The following is a 22842-nucleotide window of genomic DNA, read 5'->3' on the forward strand; positions in this document are numbered from 1 at the left end:
TCTGTTATTTTTATTTGGCAAACAAAGTAATTAAAAGCCAAAAAATTAACCATTGTTTAATAATACTACTTACTTTAGAATCGCGACCAAGTTCAATCTCTTTTCTGTCAGCATCCAATAGTTTCAAATTTCTGCTATCAACGACCATCAGTGTATGAATAAAAATGAAACCATCTGAACTGTTACAACTTAACTCTAATTTTGTTTCAGTTTTTGACAGTTTAAATTTTAATTGTTTTGATGTGCTTTGCAGTTTATCAAATTCTCCCTGAAATGCACATACAGATAGATAAATTTGGTTGGTTAATGAAATTAATTTTTACTATTTATAAAAGATAATTACTGAAACATTTATATTTAAACTTCTCTCAAATCTCAAAATATAAATAATAACTTTACTTTGAAACATAATTCTATGAATACTATGATTTGGTCAGCATGGGATAGACAAATCCATTGTCAGTAGGGTTCCAGAATAGGTAATTTGAATGGTAAATCGTTAGCAGCTTTAGATATTTCATTTCTAGTAAATGAAAATTTGGTTGAATAGAAGAAGAAAAAGCGGTAACCAGGATATTATTTGCACTAAAATAAGATTTACAAAGCTCTAGAAAGAATATTTTAGCTATGATTGGAATGTTCAAGAAACTCTACTTGGCGTATTTTTTATCTCTACATCTGCATTCTAATTGGTTAATTATTTAATAGTAACATTTAACAAAGAAAATATAGGTAAGATTTCTTTTTTAAAAGAGATTTCCCTCGTAGATACTTGATAAATTATTAGATTATGCAATAAAAACACTGTAAGAAAATATCTATCCAAAAGTGATTGAAAATATTATTATTATTATTGTTTAAATTATGAGGGTGAAAAACGTTAGATAGATTTGAATGTTTTTGAAGTTGGTAAAGAGAAGTATTCGCGTGTTGAAAGTTAATATGGTTATAACTGGTTTCCCAAACATTTACACTTATACTTAAAAAATAGTGATTAGAATTGGATTTTATGACTTTAAAAAACCTTGTGACACTTTGAACAAACCTGTTTTTCACCATTTTTATCTAAAGCCACACAATCAACTGATGGTGGGTGATCGCTATCTTCGGTGATAATATGTACTGTAGCTACATCCGCGCTGGCCACATCGATAACTCTTGGTTGAATGCCCACCAATAAGGTGCAGTCTGGAAATGATAATACAATCTGCGTAATAATTATATTTGCGTACAAACAATAATGTAATTTTTTAATCTGGCTAAAAAAAAAATAATTTTTTTTTAAAGCTATATAAACAATGGTTTCTATTTTTTGTAAAGCGGTATAAATGCTTTAATTATTCAAGGGACACAGCTTCTGCCAAGGTCGAAAGCATTTGGCTGGCGGAAGGATGTGCATCATCCATTTTTTTGCTGTCTAAATACCTTTTCCCAAAGTACTGTTACATGACGGTGTTGTCATAAGACAATTGGGGTTTAATTTATTAGAGATTATGTGCATACGTATTTCACAATATGCTTTTAAGACCTTAACATTTCAGAAGCTATTTTATGTTTGAAAACTATAATTATCATCAAAATTGGGTAAAACAGTATGGAACCCTATCATCGTATAGTTCCCTTTCCCCTTAGGTACGGGGCTTTTTTCTATTGAAACTAATTAAATCCCCTGCTATTAAACTCGCTTTCTGCCAGTGATTTTCCTGCCAAAGTCCCTCTGTAGAATGTGATAGGAGATAGCCTTCAATACAATTAAACCAATATTGTTTCTACTTGACTTACGAGTATTTCGTGATTTTTAGTTCTCTCAGAATAGAACTTCTCTAAAATAATTAAGTTCATTTCAGGGAAAATCAAACCTTGCTTTTCTGATGAAAACACAATTTTGAAAATTTGACGTGAGAAGTAGAAAAATTTAAAAACAAACGCAAGTTCCGATATTTGTATCACTTACTCTGTAGATCGCTGTCTATTTCTTCAATATCTTGAGAGCAACCTCGTCTTGCTGAGCTACAACGATCCAAACCTTTACATATTCCACATCTGTCCGCACCGAAATCATCATCTTTCTCCGTTTGACCACCCACACATTCACCGCAGCTGTGCAAATGATCATTAAATTCTGCGTTAGTTTATCCTAATCTAAAACATTTTATATTACAAGAACTTAACTTTTTAACAACCGAAAAATCATTCCCGTCATAAATCTTAATCAAATTTCTTTCCCCGCAGTTTCTCATGTCCGTTTCATGGGATTCCATCTAGACAAACGTTTGACATGGAACCTTCATACTGGACTAAAACGAACTGAATTGAACAACAGGTACAGAATGCTAAAAAAAACTACTGGACAAACGCTCAAAATTCACTGGATGGCAGCCGTTCAAGAAATCAAGACAGTGTATGTACGCTGAGGCTAAGTCAACGTTTTGTTAAGAAGAACATATTATAAATACATCTTTTTTACTTGTACTTACTGAACAGTGGTAAAATCCTAAATAAAAAGAAAAAACTAAACAAAAAAATCCACCAAAACCTGTGACCATAAATTATTACAAAAACTACTGAAAAAATTAATAATTTCAACGTATATAGTTTACCAAACTTCAGATTTTCCATTCAAAACTAAATTTATTGGATTCCGAAGTATGTACTTAGTCCAGACTAATGACAGACCCTTTCAACTGAAGCGATATTTATGATGGTGTGCCATTTCGTGAGTAACATTATATGAATGAAGACTTTAATAAATATTTGTTGTATTTAGCTCAAAACGTTTCGACATGTATAAACGGTCACAGAAACATTGAGTATTGGCTCTACATACTCAACATTATATGATATTGGTATTAAGTATGGAAGTTATGCTGTGTTATGGATGCAATGGTGTCCTGATGCCGTCGCCTTTTTGATATGGGTAATCTGAATTATCAAAGGGAATAATTTCTCCATGAATGCATGACAAACACATCCTGATGTTAAAGAATAAATTAAACCAAGACTAAAGTTCATAAAAGTGTTGACCACTTATGTGTTGATAGGCAAAGATACCAAAATAAAAAAGTGCCAAGTATAATGACAAAGGCCATCGGCGAAACTTTCTGCAGAATGAGCTCTGGAGCTTTCGATAGTAACATATACACAATCACCCTGGAAGTGAGAGTTCAGAAATAAACGCCTTATGACAATCAGAGCGAACGAAGTCTCAGTTAACAAACGACAAAGATCGGGGAGAAAGAAAATTTGCACCCCTACTTCAGACAAAGGCATACACAGATTCTTGCAGAATGCAGGATTCTTACATCACTACTTAGAAGAATTTAATTCATGATTGCTGGATAATTCATTTCAGGGAGCTGGGAATAAATAATTTATTTGTTCAGCGTTGAGACTGTACTTAATGAGTCCGTCTAGGCGGTAGTGAGGATAAGAAGCTTGAAGCTCCACTACTACCGTCACTTCGTTGTCCGCGATTTTTCTCCGCAGTGATCCATTTAGTTCTAACGAGTATTTACTGTCGTATGTTGCGTTAATGATACATATCTACTGATACATTAGCCTCTTCCCCTTTATTGTTTTACCTTCTTAATCAATTATGTTCAATTTCATGCAAACATTACTGAAGTAGCCACTCATTAATCCATAAGCTTATAAAATATGCAATACTTATTACCTTAAATTTAAGAATAATAATAAAATTAAGAGACTTATTTGATGTTCTAAATATAAAATACTGACATATTTATATATTCTCCAGCTGAATATTGGCATCCAGTCTCATAGTTAGCCATTGAGTCGTGTACTGGGGAACATCCAGCACAATGGCCAGAAAGGATAATTCCATCTTCTACAGGTTTGTTCTTCGAAAGATTAATTGAAGAATAATCTAAATGTTGTAACTTTGAATCTACTAGGTCACTGGCAGACAGTAGCCATGCTTCCTGACACAAAAATTAAGAATAAAAAATGAAATGGATTGTTGCCAATTTAGAATTTTGAGATATTTGATCACCCTTCCATTATGTGCACGTCTATTGCCATTTTTTTTTTTCCGGCGCATCTACGTCTATGTTCATGCATATTGTTTAGAAAGCATTTAAATGAGTGAATAATCTCCTGTTCAGTAAGTGATTGTCCTAAGTGAAAGTAAAGGACAGTTTTAGATACAAAAAACATCTTTCTCAACCAGGGTTACACGGATCCTTGACATTAGTACAGTGCCACGATAAAAAGCAATGGATGAAAATAGCAAATAATTGGCCTCTTAAAAGGATTTTTCTCTCATTTGACGGTACAATTCTTAGAAACGTAAAAGATAGTATAGAACTATTAAATGTGAATAGTTGCCATCAAATCTTGATGAAAGAGCTTGAAAACTGAAAATCCCAGCATTCCATTCGCCGAAAAAATTATCTACTTTCAAGCTTCCAATTCTTCATTTGGATTGTGCAACCTTTTATTGTTAAAAATAATTTTTAGCAGAAAATACAATTTTTATTTACTAATTTAGGTCCCGTAAGTAATTTATGATCTGTCAAAAAGCATCATAAAAAAACTATATTCAAAATCACCATAAACAGTTATAGTAGAGGAATGTAAATAACATCTTTGACTCTAAAAATTGGTTTTTACAATAAACAACTGCACATGTATAGAAAACTTTCATTCAACTTTGTCTATGAGCTCTTAGCCATTTGATATATGTAATTTCTTTCTTTAATTGAATAGCATTGAAGAAACTTTGCCGATAAAATCGCAGGTTTGAACATATCATTGCTGGAAAAATGAAAAAAAATATCAGAATTTTGTGTATGCAACGTTTTATTTTCACGAAGTACGCAGATGGTGAAGGAGCACGAAAGATGGTGACTAAGCTGTTTAGTTTATTTTTTGAAGATAAACACGCAAGTAGAATTGTTTATCCAACCAGTAATCCTCATTTAAATAACCAATAAGTACTTTGCAAAACTGAGTCATCATCTTGATTCATTGGTGAATTTATAGATTAGTTTGGCATGGTTGCAGTGAAAATTGCGGTTTGAGGTACTGTGCATTTAGCGTGAAAATAATTTTTGTTTTCATGCAGTTATACTTAATAAAATTTATTGTCAAAATTTCAGTTTAACAATATATTTCAATAAAAAAATATTTAAGTACAAGCTAATTGTTTGGTTTTCTTTTTTCTTTTAATAAAAATGAAGAAAAAGTTCACACTTGTACTCACTGTAAGTGTATACTTAATCAATGCTATTAATATTTCACGCAACATCATAACTAGGAATTTTCACTGCGTATCCAACGAATGAAATGAACTTGTAACAATCGGATACTTTCTATTGATGTATATTTAAATATTAAATAAGTTTACATAATTTTGATTTAAAAAAAAACAAAGAAAACTTTATCACAGGCGAGCCTTTTAACTAAAACTAACTAGATGATTTTTACAGGTTAGATCGATCTGTTATGTTGCGCTGTCCAAGCGTCCGTCCACTAGTAACCACGACAACAGAACGCCCTCTATTTTTAATTCTCATTAATGATGCAAAACAACAAAAACTAATTAACTTTATCCGTTAATTAATTAATGCTCTCATTTCTAGGTAAAGGCACCAGAGCCGGGAAAATAAGCCCATATTAAGTTTGAATACCACCATCGGGAGGACTTACCAATAGTTTGATGTATTAAAAGTCATACTCACAGGCTAGGTCTACTTCCATGCTAGGAGGAGTACATAACTAAAAATATTGGAGTTGTTTACCGTAGTGTTTTATTGTAGGTTGTAATCCCTTGCAGACTGCCGATGGTCATGGCATGGCGACAGTAGAGCCTTCTGCAGTTTTTTTTTTATAGCGATAAAGAAAAGATCATTCTCCTTCACGACTTTGGGGACCACAATGACTTTCACTTCATCATTACTATCTTTCCGATCCTTATGTGGTATCAAGGTTTTAACTCTGCTTCTAGGCCCTTTAAATGATAAAATATTGTAGAATGAAGCTGATTTTTCATTAATTTACTTATAGCTATGAGTTACGTGAGCAAAGAATGTAAACTACGAGCAAAAATTAAAAAAATGCACTACCGCAGTAGTACGTACTATGCCTTGATCCTTTCCTTTAATAGGATTATTCAAATTTTTACGAACTCCCCGAATTTCGAGGGAGCGCTGGAGGAAATTATTTTCTTTACTACTCTCTAACAATGTTAATAATAAAATGAGGCAATCGCCGAACACGTTTAACACGCTATTATCAAATTACGTTGAGGACATCGAGCAAAAGCTAAACTTACACCAATTAATAAAAAGCAGCTATATGCTGAACAGAACTGGGCATTTGTCACTACTAGTCCGCACTAGTAGTGCCCTAACATTAAAACTCGCCCCTATAATAAGACAAGAGCAATGAGGTGATCCCTGTGATCAAGAGTACAATACTTTGAAAGAACTAAATTTATAGGAGTAATTATTTGCTCTCTCTTTAGATTTTACCTTCCCAGAGCTTCTTAGTTCTTAAGAACTTAGAAGATAGTAATATCTGGTGATGTCTGTAAACCACCGCCTGCCTAGTAGCTGGGATTGCAGCAAAAAAAAGGCTCTGGGCGCCCATATTCTCAAAATAAATAACTCCGGAAAAAACTTAAATTCAAAATCGGCACGATTGCTGATTATTAGGAGTAAGAGAAATTAGTAATATCTCAAGTAAACAATCACAAGACTTACACTTGTAACAATCTCAAAATATTAACATTTTCTACAATATCTGAATTTCAAAATCTTTTATTCATAGCAACAACATATACTGAATAAAACCGTAAATTACACCGTAGTAATACTTCAGAGAGAAGCTTACCCCTATCCCATTTCCGAACGAACTGCCCAACTACGAATTTTGCTACTAAGGTGTTTCAAATCAAAGATGTAGAACTATTCAATGAAATGTAAAAATGATGTTTAGAGAAAATCATAGAAATAATTTATAATAGAAAGAAAAACTCATAAAAGTGAACAATGAATTTAGTAAATGGTACTTGCGGTCAAGAAGTTTTCTTCAAAGACGTAATTTTAGCAACCATTCAAATATTATTAATTTTATAGTAAGAGGAGAACCTTTCATTATCTGAAATGGACTTGGGAGGGAAATCAACCCATTCACAGAAGTGATTTTGATAGTATCACTACCTAAAACAACTATTTCAAATAAAAGTTCTATATCAACAAGAGAACTTTGAATACAAACTGTTTTCGTAAAGAAGAGAAAAGTTTCTTCTGTAAAGGGATTATTTATGGCTGAGAGATTTTAGTCGTTAAGTTTACAATGAGTCTTATTTACATAGCTAAACGAAATACAAAAATTGGGGTTCTTTCGATTTTTAGTTTTCGAGTTTGTGTGTTTACAGAATAAGCACCTACCCACACGGAGCATGCGGTAAAAAAATTCTTCAAAAATGCGCACCCAGTTAAGTATCAATTTTAAAAATTTGATACTATCTCGTCACTTCCTACTTACTGGAAGTTACAGAAAGCACAAATGGAGTTTAAAAGAGCACCAGGAAAATGGGCATTATCTTCAATTGCGATAATAGCTAAAAATATTTAAATGATTAAAAATTTAGCCAACTGGGAGTGCCATTAATACTGAATCAACTTTGCAGTTTGTTTTTTTTTAATTTTATCGTAAATAGTTCATACGATGTTCCTCTAAATGTTATGTACTTATTGCGTACAATAAGTTCTGCACATTTTCACTGTACCATTTTCCCGAGAAAGTTCGATTGAGGGCACTTCTTGAGGAAAATTTAGCTGGGCTAAAAAAAAAGTGATGTAGCACAAAAGATCTTTGTAGCCACGCGGCAATAGATTCCTTTCTTTTTTTTGGTGGTACACATTCATCCTATAAAACTAAAAAACAATGAGAAATTTTGCAAACAATTTTAGAGGTTGATAAAAATAAATAATTAACTAACATCAAGTATTCTTGCTGCTGCGTGAAGAGTACTTAAAGCCTAAGGTACCTATGACCTAACTGCAAAGGTTATTTCGTAATACTAATGAATCTTAATAATCGATAAATGAATTAAAAGATGCGTGATAATTATCGATAACATAAAGATTTTTTGTTATCATTTGGCCACAAAATCCCATTAGGGGGAAGGTGGTGGCTTGTCAACCGTCTGAAGTACCACTCCGTTTAAAGCAAGACCTCATCACCAAATACATGTTAAATAAGAACAAACCTGTAAAAAAAATCCCAAACTGAGGAAAACTCACACTTGGCTCATAGATTTTTTTTTTAAAATTTTTAATTTCTTTTTTAGAGTGGTAAATGTTAAACCAAAATGTAACCCTAGAGCTTGTAATTCTTACTCTTACTTTCTTGCTCTTAAGACTTCTATTTTATTCTTTCTGCAAAGTCAAAAAGTTTTTGAGATTTCACTTATTTATGGTTGTAACAGACAAAATTCGATTACGTAATCGCACAACGCACGAAAGAGAGTTCTATGGGAGGATTTGTTTGGAATGTTTCAATATTTGAGATAATGAGAGAGAAGAGATTAGCAAAGAGGGTGGCGTGTAATATTGGATTCTCACGCAGAGATCAATGGTTCGAATCCAACTACTGGCCCTTAGATCTTTTCTTCCGCCGAGCTTCTTAAATCTCACTGATCGGTAATGGACAGTTTGTAACAAGAGAAAAGTGATAGGAGGCCGGCAGGAAACTAAAAAAAGCTCCGGATGTAAATGACATCAGATGTAGATGCACCTTAACTTAACAAAAATAAAATAACAAACAAAAATGATCTAACATCCCCTTCCAATCACTCTTAATTCTTAACATAATTCTATTATAAAATTTACCAATTCAACACTTCTTTAATATTAATACTTTAACTCCAAAATACGTGCTACAATACATATATAGTTAACTGATATTGATTACTACATAATTGTCAATATTGATAACCCTTAATTACATATGTTTAAAACAAAGTTAAAATAAACTTAAAGGGTAGCCTTCTTATAGGAAATGTAAAGCAAAATATACCTGAAACCAACTGAATTAGGTTCCAGTTCGCCTAGATTTCTACTTGTTTTGTCTCTGTGATATAGGATTGAGGCCAAACCCCAAATATACATAAAGGGTGGCCTTTTTTTAGTAAATGAAAAGTAAAATACAGTGGAAAACTAACGAATTGGGTTCCAGATCGTCTAGATTTCCACTTGTTTTGTCTCTGCGATCTAGTATTGAGGCCAAACCCCAAATATACATAAAGGGTGGCCTTTTTTTAGTAAATGAAAAGTAAAATACAGTGGAAAACTAACGAATTGGGTTCCAGATCGTCTAGATTTCCACTTGTTTTGTCTCTGCGATCTAGTATTGAGGCCAAACCCCAAATATACATAAAGGGTGGCCTTTTTTTAGTAAATGAAAAGTAAAATACAGTGGAAAACTAACGAATTGGGTTCCAGATCGTCTAGATTTCCACTTGTTTTGTCTCTGCGATCTAGTATTGAGGCCAAACCCCAAATATACATAAAGGGTGGCCTCTATTTGGTAACTCAAAAGTAAAATACAGTGGAAAAATAGCAAATTTGGTTCCAGTTCGGCTAAATTTCCAAATGTTTTTACTTTATTAACTAGTATTGACGCCAATGCCAAAATATAAGTAAACTGTTGCCTTTTTTTGGACATTAAAAGTAAAATAAAACTTCTTTTGGAAATAACTAAAATATAACGAAAAATTAAGGAATTGGGTAACAATTGGGCAAGATTTCCACATCAATTGTCTATATTACAATGTTTTAAGGCCAAACCTAGAACTAATACCAAGGATAGCTATCTTTTGTAAATGAAAAGTAAAATAATACGGAAAAATACTGAATTCCATACTAGGAGCCCACAATTGGATCTCTGCGTGAGAATCCAATAATGTACGTTAACATCTGAGGTAATTTCATTGCTCTCATTATCTCAAATATGGAAACAACTAAGAATTCCAAACATGTACAAGTGAGAAATTTATTAGCCTGTAATATTATTGGTATTATAGTAAAAGAACTACTTCGTTTCATTCTCATCCATTTTTAAACAATCTTTTTCACAATCTTTGCTTTCCCACTCGCACAACCATCCGTACAACTCTTCCTCTTCCTTATTTTTCTGTTGAAATTCAGTTTTCCTTTACCAATAAAAAACAACCCTTTATGTATATTTGGGCTTTGGCCTTAATACGTACTAGATCATAGAGACAAAACAAGTAGAAATCTAGACAAACTGGAACGAAATTCGCTATTTTTCCGCTGTATTTTCCATTTCCTTATCCAAAAAAAGGGCGCTCTGAGTGTGAATTTTACCTTCGGCCTCAATACTAGATAGGAGTGACAAAAGAAGTAGAAATCTAGAAGTAATGGAACCCAATTCGTTAGTTTTCCACTGTATTTTACTTTTCATTTACTAAATAAAGCCACCCTTTATGTATATTCTGGGTTTGTCCTCAATACTAGATCGCAGAGACAAAACAAGTGGAATCTAGACGATCTGGAACCCAATTCGTCAGTTTTCCACTGTATTTTACTTTTCATTTACTAAAAAAAGGCTACCCTTTATGTATATTTGGGGTTTGGGCTCAATACTAGATCGCAGTGACAAAACAAGTGGAAATCTAAACGATCTGGAACCCAATTCGTTAGTTTTCCACTGTATTTTACTTTTCATTTACTAAAAAAAGGCCACCCTTTATGTATATTTGGGGTTTGGGCTCAATACTAGATCCCAGAGACAAAACAAGTGGAAATCTAAACGATCTGGAACCCAATTCGTTAGTTTTCCACTATATTTTACTTTTGATTTACTAAAAAAAGGCCACCCTTTATGAATGTTTGGGGTTTGGCCTCAATACTAGATCGCAGAGACAAAACAAGTGGAAATCTAGACGATCTGGAACCCAATTCGTTAGTTTTCCACTGTATTTTACTTTTCATTTACTAAAAAAAGGCCACCCTTTATGTATATTTGGGGTTTGGCCTCAATACTAGATCGCAGAGACAAAACAAGTGGAAATCTAGACGATCTGGAACCCAATTCGTTAGTTTTCCACTGTATTTTACTTTTCATTTACTAAAAAAAGGCCACCCTTTATGTATATTTGGGGTTTGGCCTCAATCCTATATCACAGAGACAAAACAAGTAGAAATCTAGGCGAACTGGAACCTAATTCAGTTGGTTTCAGGTATATTTTGCTTTACATTTACTAAAAAAAGGCTACCCTTTATGTATATTTGGGGTTTGGGCTCAATACTAGATCGCAGAGACAAAACAAGTGGAATCTAGACGATCTGGAACCCAATTCGTTAGTTTTCCACTGTATTTTACTTTTCATTTACTAAAAAAAGGCTACCCTTTATGTATATTTGGGGTTTGGGCTCAATACTAGATCGCAGAGACAAAACAAGTGGAATCTAGACGATCTGGAACCCAATTCGTTAGTTTTCCACTGTATTTTACTTTTCATTTACTAAAAAAAGGCTACCCTTTATGTATATTTGGGGTTTGGGCTCAATACTAGATCGCAGTGACAAAACAAGTGGAATCTAGACGATCTGGAACCCAATTCGTTAGTTTTTCACTGTATTTTACTTTTCATTTACTAAAAAAAGGCTACCCTTTATGTATATTTGGGGTTTGGGCTCAATACTAGATCGCAGTGACAAAACAAGTGGAAATCTAAACGATCTGGAACCCAATTCGTTAGTTTTCCACTGTATTTTACTTTTCATTTACTAAAAAAAGGCCACCCTTTATGTATATTTGGGGTTTGGGCTCAATACTAGATCGCAGAGACAAAACAAGTGGAAATATAGACGATCTGGAACCCAATTCGTTAGTTTTCCACTGTATTTTACTTTTTTAACCAGAAAAAGGCAATCCTGTGTGTATATTTGGGCTTTGGCCTTACTACTAGTTAGCAGTGACAAAACAAGTAAGTGTCCCAATTCGGTATTTTTCTTCTTCTTCCAAAATCCTTTGAAAGGATTCTTGAGTTGGCTATTCGCCATATCTACTCTAATAAACTAGCCGGGCTCACAGGGTTTCGATTTCTGAATACATCTTTTAACCGTCCGCAAAACAAATTAGGTATCACTGAATTCAATCTTCATTTATTCTAATGTTTCATTGAAATTCCATGTTGCTTAAAGTCAGGATCAAGGACATCAGGAAGGAGAAATAACAAATGCCTCTAAGCTACAGACAATGGACGACACGATAGCTGAGGTAAACTTTATATTTGTACTGAGTTCGATTCCCGATTTTTGCGTTGACTTTTGTTTATGTAATTACAAGAGAAATTCAAGTTAAGTAAGGTAGACACCTGTTCGGATGTGGGGCCTAAATCATGCTGGAAAAAAAGGCATTACTTTACTTCTGTAATAAGCACTGGAGAGAGAGACTCAGCGGCCTTAATCATTAGAATATTTATTTATCACTTCACAACTCTAGGAATATGGCAAGTTAATTGCAGTCTTGAAACAGAATACGTATTTTAAACCTGATTAATATTTACTTAAGTAATATTTAATAACAAACTTTCAAATAAGAAGCCTATTTTTATATCGAGAAACTTTCTGAAGAGACACCGCTTTAAAATGTACATTTTACTTGGGGAATTGCATAAATATTTAGGTAGTTTAATGTTGGATTGTTACAATTGTAATCTTGATAAAAGAAATCTGTGTTATTTATGAAATGATTTTTACAAAATAACATCTCCTAAGGTTGGTGCAAATTTAATCAAAAAAACATCTCTACCATTTTTAAAATCTTCGATCCCAGAATAAGAAACTTGTCCAAGGCTGGTAATGTATTAATTTAATTAATTATTTAATTTGAATCCTGCTATCAGATTTTTTTAATATTATAGATTATAGTTTCCTTAGTTACATGTTTCATACCAGCAAGATGTATCATTTCCGAAAATTATATAGTAGATTTTCAAATTGATTTTCACCAAATATCCTTCTAATTGAAGGCATAAAATGCCCCAGGTAAATAATTTACATTTAATTTCACTAAATATCAGTATAAGGGCTGCCACAAGAAAGTTTTCAATATTAAAGGGAACAACGCTCTACTTCTTTCATAACAAGAACAGAAGTAGATACATATATCTCCATTCTGTCACTTCAGATGATCGTACCCCAACTATTGACCATTGCCAGCGTTAGCGTGATTTTTGGCATTTTTCGTCAATTTCTCGGCAATACCTCTCTGCATGGTTGGTTTCACTGTTTTTTAAAAAATGTAATGGGGCACTACACATCTACCGTTATGATAGTCGGTGGACCACCATTACTACCGGGTTTTGTTCTTTGGATGGGGTTTAGGAGGGAGCAGTCTTGTTCAATTACTATCCAGAACATTCCTTGTTTTTGTGCTGGATCCTCTCTTCATTACGTGTCACGCTACAGAGTGCTTTTATAATTTGTGAGCATGTGTTCATGAAGTAGACAATAAAACCTGGTCATATATTAAATTAGACAATGTCATCAATTTTGCGTAACCTATCCCACTAAATTAAGTTGATCTATAATATTAATTTAAAATAATTTTGCAAAACCAGCTGTTTTTTTGAGTGATTATAAGAGAGAAATTGAAGGTGGCGCTTTTTGCACTGCTTTAATAAAGGGAGTATTAAGAAAATTTACGTTTGGAGAGTTTACATTTAGAAAAATCTTGCGGGTTTTACATTAGAGTTTCTTTCATTCAATATTTCTTTAATTCAACAGACATCTGTGATAAGGTCACACCCTTGCAATGGTTATATTACTTGAAAACATAAAATTTTATTATTATTCTTATTTTCAACAGACTTACGGAGTGGATTTACTTGGTTTGGGATTGATTTCTACCTACATTATGATTAAATTTGTAAAGTTTGATTCGATTAAACAACCAGATCCAATCCCGCTGGAGGTGAAGAGGCACCCTTGTGTTTATGGACATCCTTGTCTGGAGAGTAGAGAGGAGGAAGTTGACAGGTCAGTTCTCTTGTTACTTTATTTACTATCTATTCTTTTAAATTAAGCCACGTCAACACACCACTAGACGGAGCATTACTGATCATCATTAGATGTAGCATTCTCTATGTAGCTGGCATTCTGATAGTATTTCCTATCAGAGTGAAGTACGTGTAAGGCTTTGTATTCGACACTTACTTCGTACTTTCAAGGTTCATCCAAGCTCTAGATTCCAGCGTCTAAGACTAGAGAGGAGCTTCATTTTGAGGGTCTACAACAAATCCTGGGATAGCTGTGGAATAGGCTGACTCCGCGGAATCTAAACTTACATAAAATATTTTGATTGAAGAATTATGGAATGCCGACTACAGATAGAATGTTTTTATTCAGATATAGAAGAGTTAAACCATTGTTTCTTGTCTTAGAGCTGGAATTTCCTTTAGTCTAGATACATTTAAAAATTTTATAGGTTGAAATTGAATAGCAGTTATTTTTCATAAAATTTTGAAGTGGTTTTAGATCCCTACACTCCCCAGGTCGTCTATGAATGTGTTGTTTACAATACATATTATTGTATAAAAAAGCTTTATTTTAGTTTAAAATATTTATTGCTATCAGTAAGCTGTGATTGTTAACATAGAAGGAGGAAATTGATGTAAATAGCATGCCTTCATTGCTGAAGTTTTATGCTATTCTTGTAGAAAAGCTAATCTTGTGACTTCACCACGAAATTGACTTTATAATGTTCACAACAAACAGGAAGAAGTTTCTTTTGACAAGGATGAACGTCTTTAGCGTTTGCAGTGATCATTTTATGGTTAAGCGTGGCGGTTGCCCAAAATGTTGATTGGAGAAGTTCATTGGAAAAGGTGGGTTTAACTCCGGGTAATGGAGTCGGTTTGCCTTTATTAGGTGTGTGCACTTTTTACTTTTGGTGTCTTAGAAAGCCTTGTGCTTCTTGAATGATGTACGAAGTATTTATTTGCCTTATTATTACAATTATGTTATTTTTGCAGTTATTTTCTGACAAGAATAAAAGAAGAGGAAGAAGGGGAAAAGAAAGGGGATGAAGCTTCAACAAAAGAGGAAACAGGAGACGAAGGTGAAAAGGCAGAAGGAGAAGAGGAGAACAAAGAAGGTGGGGAAGCGGAAGTTGAAGAGAGAAAAGAAGGAGAGGATGAAAAAGAAAGGGAGGAAGTGGCAGCTAAGGAGGATGCCTGAAGAATGGAAGGACGATAACTCAGTCCGGGCATTTCTTTTTCCATGAAGATTTTCATTCAGACATTTAAAACCTGAAGCATCACGGAACAATAAAACATAATTTCGCTTCGCTTATGAAATAAAGTTACCCACATTCGGATAATTAATGTTTAATTCATTTTATTTTGTGAAAAACCTGTGTAACATAAGACATGTGAAAAGACTCATGAGTTAAATTTAGCGTATGGTGGTCACGACAAAGATTTCTTCATTTATCTGAACCATTACCTCCAAAACTAGCCAGCCTAATGTGTATGTTATAGCTGTGACATAAGAATGAAATGCTAGAAGTAGAAAATAAGGAAATTATAGTAACACAAGGAAAAATTTCTGTTTTCTTCATTTATATTAACATAACTACTAATTCAAAACTAGCCGACCTAATGTGTGTGAGTAGCCCTGGCATAAGAATGAAACGCCAGAAGTAGAAAATAAGGAAATTACAGTAACACAAGGAAAGATTTCTATGTTTTCTTCATTTATCTGAACTACTACATCCAAAACTAGCCGACCTAATGTGTATGTTAAAGCCCTGACGTAAGAATGAAACGCTAGAAGTAGAAATAAGGAAATTATAGTAAAACGTGAAAAGATTTCACCCTAGTTGTAACATCATGTACGGAACGGTACAGTATTGTAGTTTCCATTTTCGGAAAAAACTTTTTTCATTGACCTAACTAGCTCAAATTTCCTTCATTTTTAGAAATGAGTTTATAGAAAAATATCCACATTAGTTGTCACATCTTTTGCTGGTCTGCATAGTTATTCTCGGTATCGGAAAACACCTTCTTCCTGGCCAAACTAGCTCTTATTTCCTTACTTTTCCTTTTATTTAGCAGTGAGTGAATAAAAAAAAATCCACCCTAGTTGTAGCATCAAGGGCTGTTCTGTATTGTTGTTCTTATTAACGGAAAACCCATTTCTCTGGCCAAACCAGCTCGCATTTCCTTATTTTTCTTTTCTTTTTAGCAGTGTGTGAATAGAAGAAGATCCAGCCTAGTTGTAACATCCAGGGCTGTTCTGTATTGGAAGATCTGTGTGAAAGTTTGTTCGCCATAAAATTGTCAGAAACTGTAAATTGAAAAACAAGGTTTATTTTTATTTTTTTGTAGTTTACTTTTTTCAAAGAAATTTAATAAAAGGTTGAAGGTAATAGGGCTTTTATATTAAGGGAATATCTAGAGTATCTAAGGAGTATCTAGAGTAGGATGCGATTACATATAAGGGCACTTACTTTAAAATGTATTGAATAAAGGATGTGCAGGACATAACTAGGTTCTGTTGTGCGATATTAGACATAATATGGGGCCCTTCTCGTTAATGAATCTTTCACTTAGTCAGTAATCCATTCAGGGATGCATTCAGAGATGCTTTGCCTATGACGAAGTCCCTTTTTACCCAGTCGCCACATTTGCTAAGCAATATTGCAATCAATTAGTAATTTAAGCACTTTCCCAAGATTACTGCTATCATAAACGATATTTAAGTATTACTTTTAATAATTTAATTTGTTCTATCGTCAATATTGGAGAAGCTTCTTTTGTTGGCGTGGCTTAATCAAATTTTACTTAGGATTTCACTTGTATATTAACGTAAAGTAAAAAGTAATGCATGCATTTCTGACCTAATCAAACAAATGTTCGCTGATTTTTACAAGACAATAATCCGCAGCAAGACTTACAAACTGGATAATACTACTGGATAAGACAGATGTCCGGAAGTAACTACTCTCTCCGGTTTCGATTACCGGTCTTGGCCTTGAATTTCATTCAATGTAATAAAAAGAAATTTATATGAATGACACCTAATACATGTACATGTGGTTACAAGTAAAGCCTGCCTGAAATAATAAGCATTACTTTGCTTTATTTTCCTTTCTTTCCTCATTTTTTTCATCTTAGTCAGAGAGCCTCAATTAGGGAAACATCTCAGGATGGGACTAGAAGCAGAGCTGCCAACTCGGAAATGTGAGACTAGGATCAGAAGGCCTTCGAATTTGCTTGTCTTTACCTTGTTGTTCTTAAAATTAGCAGAGCTAATGTCAGTTGCTTCCTTTTCGTTGGAGGCCAAACGGACTCTTTCGTAATCTAATCACCACTTCTTCCCTTGGAAGTCTTCTATTTCGGATTAGATGAGAGGGCATCAAATAAAATAGGTATTTAAGGTCGCTGTTTAGGTTGACTGAAAAATAGTGACTTAATGAATATAGTACAACATATTTCAACATTTCTATATTATACAATTTGTTTGCCAAAAGATTGTTCTCATCTGTGCCTAGTCTGATAAAACGTACTTGTTAATTTAAAAGCTGGGCATCAGATGATGGATTAACGATATTTAAAAGTATTTATTCTTTCTAGAAGGGTTTAATTGAATTAAATCGTTTTTAATTAATAAAATCTTAATACATTTTTAATGTGAAAATATTAAACTAACTAAGAAATCGCCTTCAGCCAATTGCAATATATATCTGAAATAATTAATTGGGCTGGGTTATCTTATTTTCCAAAGAATTAAATTAAGTTGAAACACTGGAGAATGAGTTTGTTTTATTGATTATCAAAAACAATTTTATTATTTTATTTAATTTTATCATGTTCGAAAACTATATTTTCATTTAATTGAGTTAGGGAAACATCTTGCAAGAAATATATTATTGAAAAAAAAATCTAAATAATTTAAACATAATTTTTGAATAAATTTTATAAAATCGCAAGTTCATTACAAAAAAGATTTTTTTAAATCAGATCCAGTTTCTTACAAATAAATTTTTATCAAAATTATTTTCAGAGTAAACATTTCCGCGTGGTATAAGGATTATTTTCATGTTTCTTTGGTAAAAAAAAAAGTAAAATAGACATAAAAAAAAAATATTTAAAAATTACATTTAAAGGTACATAATTAAATCTGTAGCTATAAAAAGCATATGCCATATGAGACTGAAACATTTAATTCATTAATTGGCCACAAGTCAGCAGCACTGACCAGATATTGTCAACATTTAGAGCAACATTGATATTTAGAGTATAGACGGTTTTTCAGGTAGTCTTAACTATTATTTTATAAGTTCTTTCACAACTTTAAGTATAACCTTTTTTCTGATAAATTAACTTTCTCTTAGTGGAGAAGTGGTAGGTAGATTTCCTTGGCTTCTTTATTCTTCAGATTGGAATGGATGAGAACCATTAATATTTACCGACACACTGCTAGAGGTAAAAAAGGACCGTAGAGGTAATCACATGAAAGCTGAGCATTACAGGGCTTAAGCCGGCAAAGTGCTCATGAAGGAAAATACAGGAAATTTATAAAGAATGCTACATTAATATTTTAACTCAATTCATACCTTGTATAAGACTGCAGAAATTGGAACATTTTTATCAAATAGTTCAAGTACGTTGCAACCAAATTAAACCATTCTGTATTCAATCTTCTTTAAAAAGGTTTAATTTGGCTCAAAATGATTTATTATTTCTACTATATCAATGTTCCCAACACTAAATACACTTTACTCTGGCAGGGCGATACAATTTTTGGGTATACGTGTTATTCAAAATGTTAAATCATAAAATGTTTTTCAAAAATTAATGAAACCAAGTAATTATTAAAGGGTTCTGCACACTTAGTGCATTCCTAATACTTTAAAAATGTTTAAGTTAGAGTTGATTTCATATGGGGGAATGCGAATTTAAACAAAATTATACAGAATTATACTTCTTTCATTTGTGCTGGAAAAGAATTATATTTAAGTCACTTAAAAATATTTTTTTTAGCGTAACATCTAAGTAATTAGGTATTAATTATTTTCATTTTAATTTGCTTTAATTTTTTGGGTGGAATCACTTTTTTTTAATTAAGGATTTGAACAACTCGTTCCACCATTGGATTCCCACGTACATGTTTCGTAGTTAGTCTGAAATTGATAAATATTATGTTGAAATAACTTAAGAATTCTGTTGTTTTTCCTTTTTTTATTTTGAAATATAAAGGTCTCATCACAATTCACTGTTAAGGTAAAGGAATAGATGCAAATCGTTCGGAAAGCAGAGCTCCAACAATAGATTTTCGCTAATGATGAAAGTGTCAACTTGAAAATGCTGTTACAAGGTACATATGTTTCATGTTTCAATTTTATGTTGTGAATAATATTCTACGATGTAAACTTTCAACTATTTATCTACATTTTCAGCTCTTACTTGATACGAAGTAATGTTCAAAGCGTTCCGTAAATATTCAGAAATCATGGCGGTAATGAGGTTTAATCTCCCGACTTAACCAGACAGACACCCAGCCCTACAGACTTCTTCCTCATGTCTGTCCTACGTTCCGATACTCGCTCACCTCTTGTCTGAACAATAGTGTAAGTCCCTCCAATCCCTTTCACAAATAGTAACAAAAGCCTAAGATTTTTATTATGGTTAGAAGTGCTCTAGAATTGATTGATTTTTTTTTTTTGCTATTATCTTTAGGTTGATTGCCGGCAGTAGTATATTATTGGTGTAAATACTTCAAAAGTTATGTACTTCGCTTAATCACTTTGATGGTTTAGTCCTGAAAATAGCCTGATTCATTTGAATGTAGTGAGAGTATCAGTATCATTATCATTCTTCATCTAAGATTGCGCCCTTAGAAATAATTAAATTCATTGATTAGATCAAGATACTGCGTTGAATTGAGTCAATATTTAAAATGAAAAGATTGCAATTTTTCTTCTAATCTATTGATTCGATAATCATTAATAAATTACACAATTAAATATTGCTTGTAAGAAAAAAAAATCAATCAGTTAATAATTTTACTTTTCGATAATTAGTAATCGGAAACCATCGATAGAGCGTCGACTATATCTATCGATTACAATGCTTTTTTTCTAACCTGCATTAACTGATGGGATACGTGAGGATTTACTCGTACTTTTGTTTTTGAACTTTTTGTTGGACGCTAGAGGGGCAACTATTGCTAGAATTCACCGTAAATCGCATTGTTTTAAAAAAAATAATTTAAGTAAATTATTTAGTTTTATAATTTAACTGTAGTTTCTCTCTCTTTTTTCTCATTGCCAGGTTATGTTTTTGGAGCGACTCAATGTACACAACAGAAGTTTCAATTTTAAGTGGTATAAACGGCAAAACTTTAGACAACTTTTGAATGGACAATCAATCATTGTTTCATTATTTGGGATGATTCATTCTATTTATAAATGATAAATATTTAGTTCTTAAATAAGTACAAATTCGGTGATATTTCAAAATGCCGCCTCCTATACCAGGAACATCAATGGATACTCAAACCCAATTGAATACCTATCGGTCTTATGTGACTATGTTAGGTGATCCAGGGGCAAAAGATGAAAGTAAACTACAAGCTGCTCAGGAATTAAGTGAAAATTTTGAGGTAATTTAATCTTTATTACTTTAATTGGAAAAATGTTCAGCTACAAGTGGTTCTATCCCTTCAATTTTGAGATTAATGAAGGAAGATTATAATAATTGCTGCTTTGCGTTTGTTCATGTAGTTATTACTAAAGACATTCTTTCAAATTAGATATTGTGAATTACAAAAGCAGACAGCGGATATGTTAGTGTTAAACTGTCTTTACCCAGAAATTATTTGTTAATTGATATTTATCAGAAGAATTATATTGTAATTAATTAGTCGTTGATATAAGGCTCAATGGAAGTAAAGGGGTTCTTCAAAGAGTAGTGCTCGGTCCTGTTGCGGTTTTACTTTCTTTAGATGTAACCGGACAATTAATTTCAAAAGATCGGGTGGTAAAAGAAAAAAAGTTTCTTTTATTGTATCGTCAAATTGGCTAGGCTTAATTAAAACTGTCCGGCAGGACAGTTGTACAAGGGTTGATCGTTAAAAATAAATATCTTTCAAAAAATATTGTTTCAATTATAGTTTAAAATTAAAAAACTTAAAAAAGAGTATTACTTCCGTTTTGTAAATCTGGCCGTACTTTGAACTTTGAAATACAATCATTCTGATATTGAAGTAAATTTTTAATCATTGTATCAACGAGGCTACTTTCCACGATTCAAATCATTTCTAGAAATCTAAAAACTTTATTGAGCTGTGAATTCTAAGTCAAGTTAATGTTAAAACAATAGAGGTTCCAAATAGAGTTCTTGTGGTTCAATTGTCATTACACCTTAGTAGATTGGAGGACAGTAGGAATCATCACATTAGAGATTTTTAAATATCGGCGTTGTATTTGCGTGCTTGTACGACAAATCTCTTCTCTTTTAACATTCTGGTTGAACTCTTAAATTCTTCTTAAACTAGGCTTTTGAGTTAAGAAATTATTTATATTCCATCGGCAAAATAGATGTTTGGAAAACACAAAACTTTGAATAATAGAGACAATTTTGACTATGTGCAATATAAGTTTTAATACAATTTGAGTAGTGTCAGTGTCACGTTTTGTTTAATTCAGGCTAAATTCAAATTTTAAGCTTTAGTTTTCAATGCAGTGAAGTGTGTTCAAAGTTCATCGAAATATTCGATACAGTCTAAGCTCTACTCAAAGTACTTATTAAAATACAACAAATGAACTCGAGTCCAGAACCATAGCATGCACTCCATTCCATTGCGCTAAAATAATTTATAGCACTGATGAAACAATTTAGTTTAAAATTGTTAAATCTCTATGGTTTAGATAGTAGCAGTTCTTGATTAATCGTCGATCAGATAGTTTAATTTTCGTATTTATTACTTACATTTAAACTTTTTGTTAGAATTAATTAATGATTTGAACCCTAGTAATCTTCAAATATTTATATAATATAGTTCACTAAGTACCCTATTCCGTACATTAAGTTCTTACACTCAATGTAGTATTTAAGCGAGGTAAAATTGTATTAAATTAAACACCGTCTGTCAAAATTTATGTTTTAAACTTGTTGGAATTAAATTAGTGTTTTTGCGGCAATGAAAACTTAAATTTGGACTTAACGAAAATAAAATAATAGAGAACTTCAGTTGAGTACTTAAAATAGGCGTAGTTGTTGGAGTGTAATAATTATTATTCTAATTACTATTAGTTACTTTTATTCTAATTACTAGAATTAGTTTTGTTAGTTCTTAAATATAAACTTTATTACAGGTAATTCTCGCCTCACCTCAGTATCCTTCTTTTTTGGATCACGCTATCAAAATATTTATAAAAATATTACAGGAAGGTGATCCACATTTCATTGCCGAATATAACATACATGTAAGTAAATTACTATCGATATTAGATTCTATTTATCAATATAATTATTAATTAACATTGCTGAATTCACTTTAGGAATAATTATTTTGACTACTTTTTATTACAGCAAGTGCGCAAATTACTTTTAGAAATGATATATAGGCTACCGACAAATAAATATCTGAAACCATACGTTGAATCAATATTGACATTAACTTTTAAACTGTTGGAGTGTGAAAATGAACAAAACGTTTTAGTATGTTTGCGAATTATCATTGAATTACATAAACATTATCGTCCACCTTATAATAGTGAGGTAATAACATTTTAAAATTTTATTTATTCCTATAATCATTTTTTTTGTTAATT

At 32.4% G+C, this 22842-nt stretch overlaps 3 protein-coding genes and 1 long non-coding RNA gene across 13 annotated transcripts in view; 2 read left to right on the forward strand and 2 right to left on the reverse strand.

Moving 5' to 3' along the window:
• LOC141451660 (uncharacterized) overlaps positions 1–8043 on the reverse strand; it is a 47875-nt gene extending 39832 nt beyond the window's left edge. Inside the window, exons 1-6 of one of the 4 annotated variants that reach the window (XM_074123146.1) lie at positions 7970–8043; positions 5763–5971; positions 3739–3941; positions 1955–2100; positions 1046–1188; positions 74–268 (exon numbers count right to left, since the gene is read on the reverse strand). In XM_074123146.1, coding sequence (XP_073979247.1) covers positions 74–268; positions 1046–1188; positions 1955–2100; positions 3739–3791 — 537 coding nt within the window. In that variant the 5' untranslated portion in view covers positions 3792–3941; positions 5763–5971; positions 7970–8043. Of the gene's footprint in view, positions 1–73; positions 269–1045; positions 1189–1954; positions 2101–3738; positions 3942–5224; positions 5709–5762; positions 5972–7969 lie in introns of those variants that run through there. The other 3 variants (XM_074123145.1, XM_074123148.1, XM_074123144.1) reach the window with 3 other exon arrangements.
• A 4868-nt stretch (positions 8044–12911) lies between these two features.
• Positions 12912–15381, forward strand: LOC141451672 (uncharacterized). 2 transcript variants are annotated; one of them, XM_074123172.1, is made up of 3 exons: positions 12912–13046; positions 13870–14039; positions 15035–15381. In XM_074123172.1, exons 1-3 carry the CDS (start codon positions 13038–13040, stop codon positions 15237–15239), a joined length of 384 nt encoding a protein of 127 aa, XP_073979273.1. In that variant the 5' UTR covers positions 12912–13037; the 3' UTR covers positions 15240–15381. The 2 variants fall into 2 exon arrangements, with proteins under 2 accessions (XP_073979273.1, XP_073979274.1); XM_074123173.1 differs by lacking the exon at positions 12912–13046 and adding an exon at positions 13644–13801.
• LOC141451673 (uncharacterized) lies at positions 15077–17561 on the reverse strand. Of its 2 annotated transcripts, none has more exons than XR_012456991.1 (2): positions 17289–17561; positions 15077–16349 (listed from the first exon to the last, which is right to left on the reverse strand). It is a non-coding gene; the product is annotated as an uncharacterized lncRNA (long non-coding RNA). The 2 variants fall into 2 exon arrangements; XR_012456990.1 differs by having other exon boundaries at positions 16513–17561.
• Positions 17562–20139: 2578 nt separating this feature from the next.
• Positions 20140–22842, forward strand: part of LOC141451675 (transformation/transcription domain-associated protein-like) — a 52393-nt gene continuing 49690 nt past the window's right edge. For 4 of the 5 annotated variants that reach the window (XM_074123176.1, XM_074123174.1, XM_074123177.1 and 1 more), the window contains exons 1-4: positions 20140–20246; positions 20339–20669; positions 22384–22494; positions 22601–22789. In XM_074123176.1, the coding sequence (XP_073979277.1) occupies positions 20526–20669; positions 22384–22494; positions 22601–22789 (444 nt within the window). In that variant the 5' untranslated portion in view covers positions 20140–20246; positions 20339–20525. Of the gene's footprint in view, positions 20670–22383; positions 22495–22600; positions 22790–22842 lie in introns of all 5 variants that reach the window. The other variant, XM_074123175.1, reaches the window with a different exon arrangement.

Source organism: Rhodnius prolixus, unplaced genomic scaffold (genome assembly GCF_049639745.1).
Source record: "Rhodnius prolixus isolate KJV_2025 unplaced genomic scaffold, Rpr scaffold_14, whole genome shotgun sequence".
Taxonomy (NCBI): Eukaryota; Metazoa; Arthropoda; class Insecta; order Hemiptera; family Reduviidae; genus Rhodnius; species Rhodnius prolixus.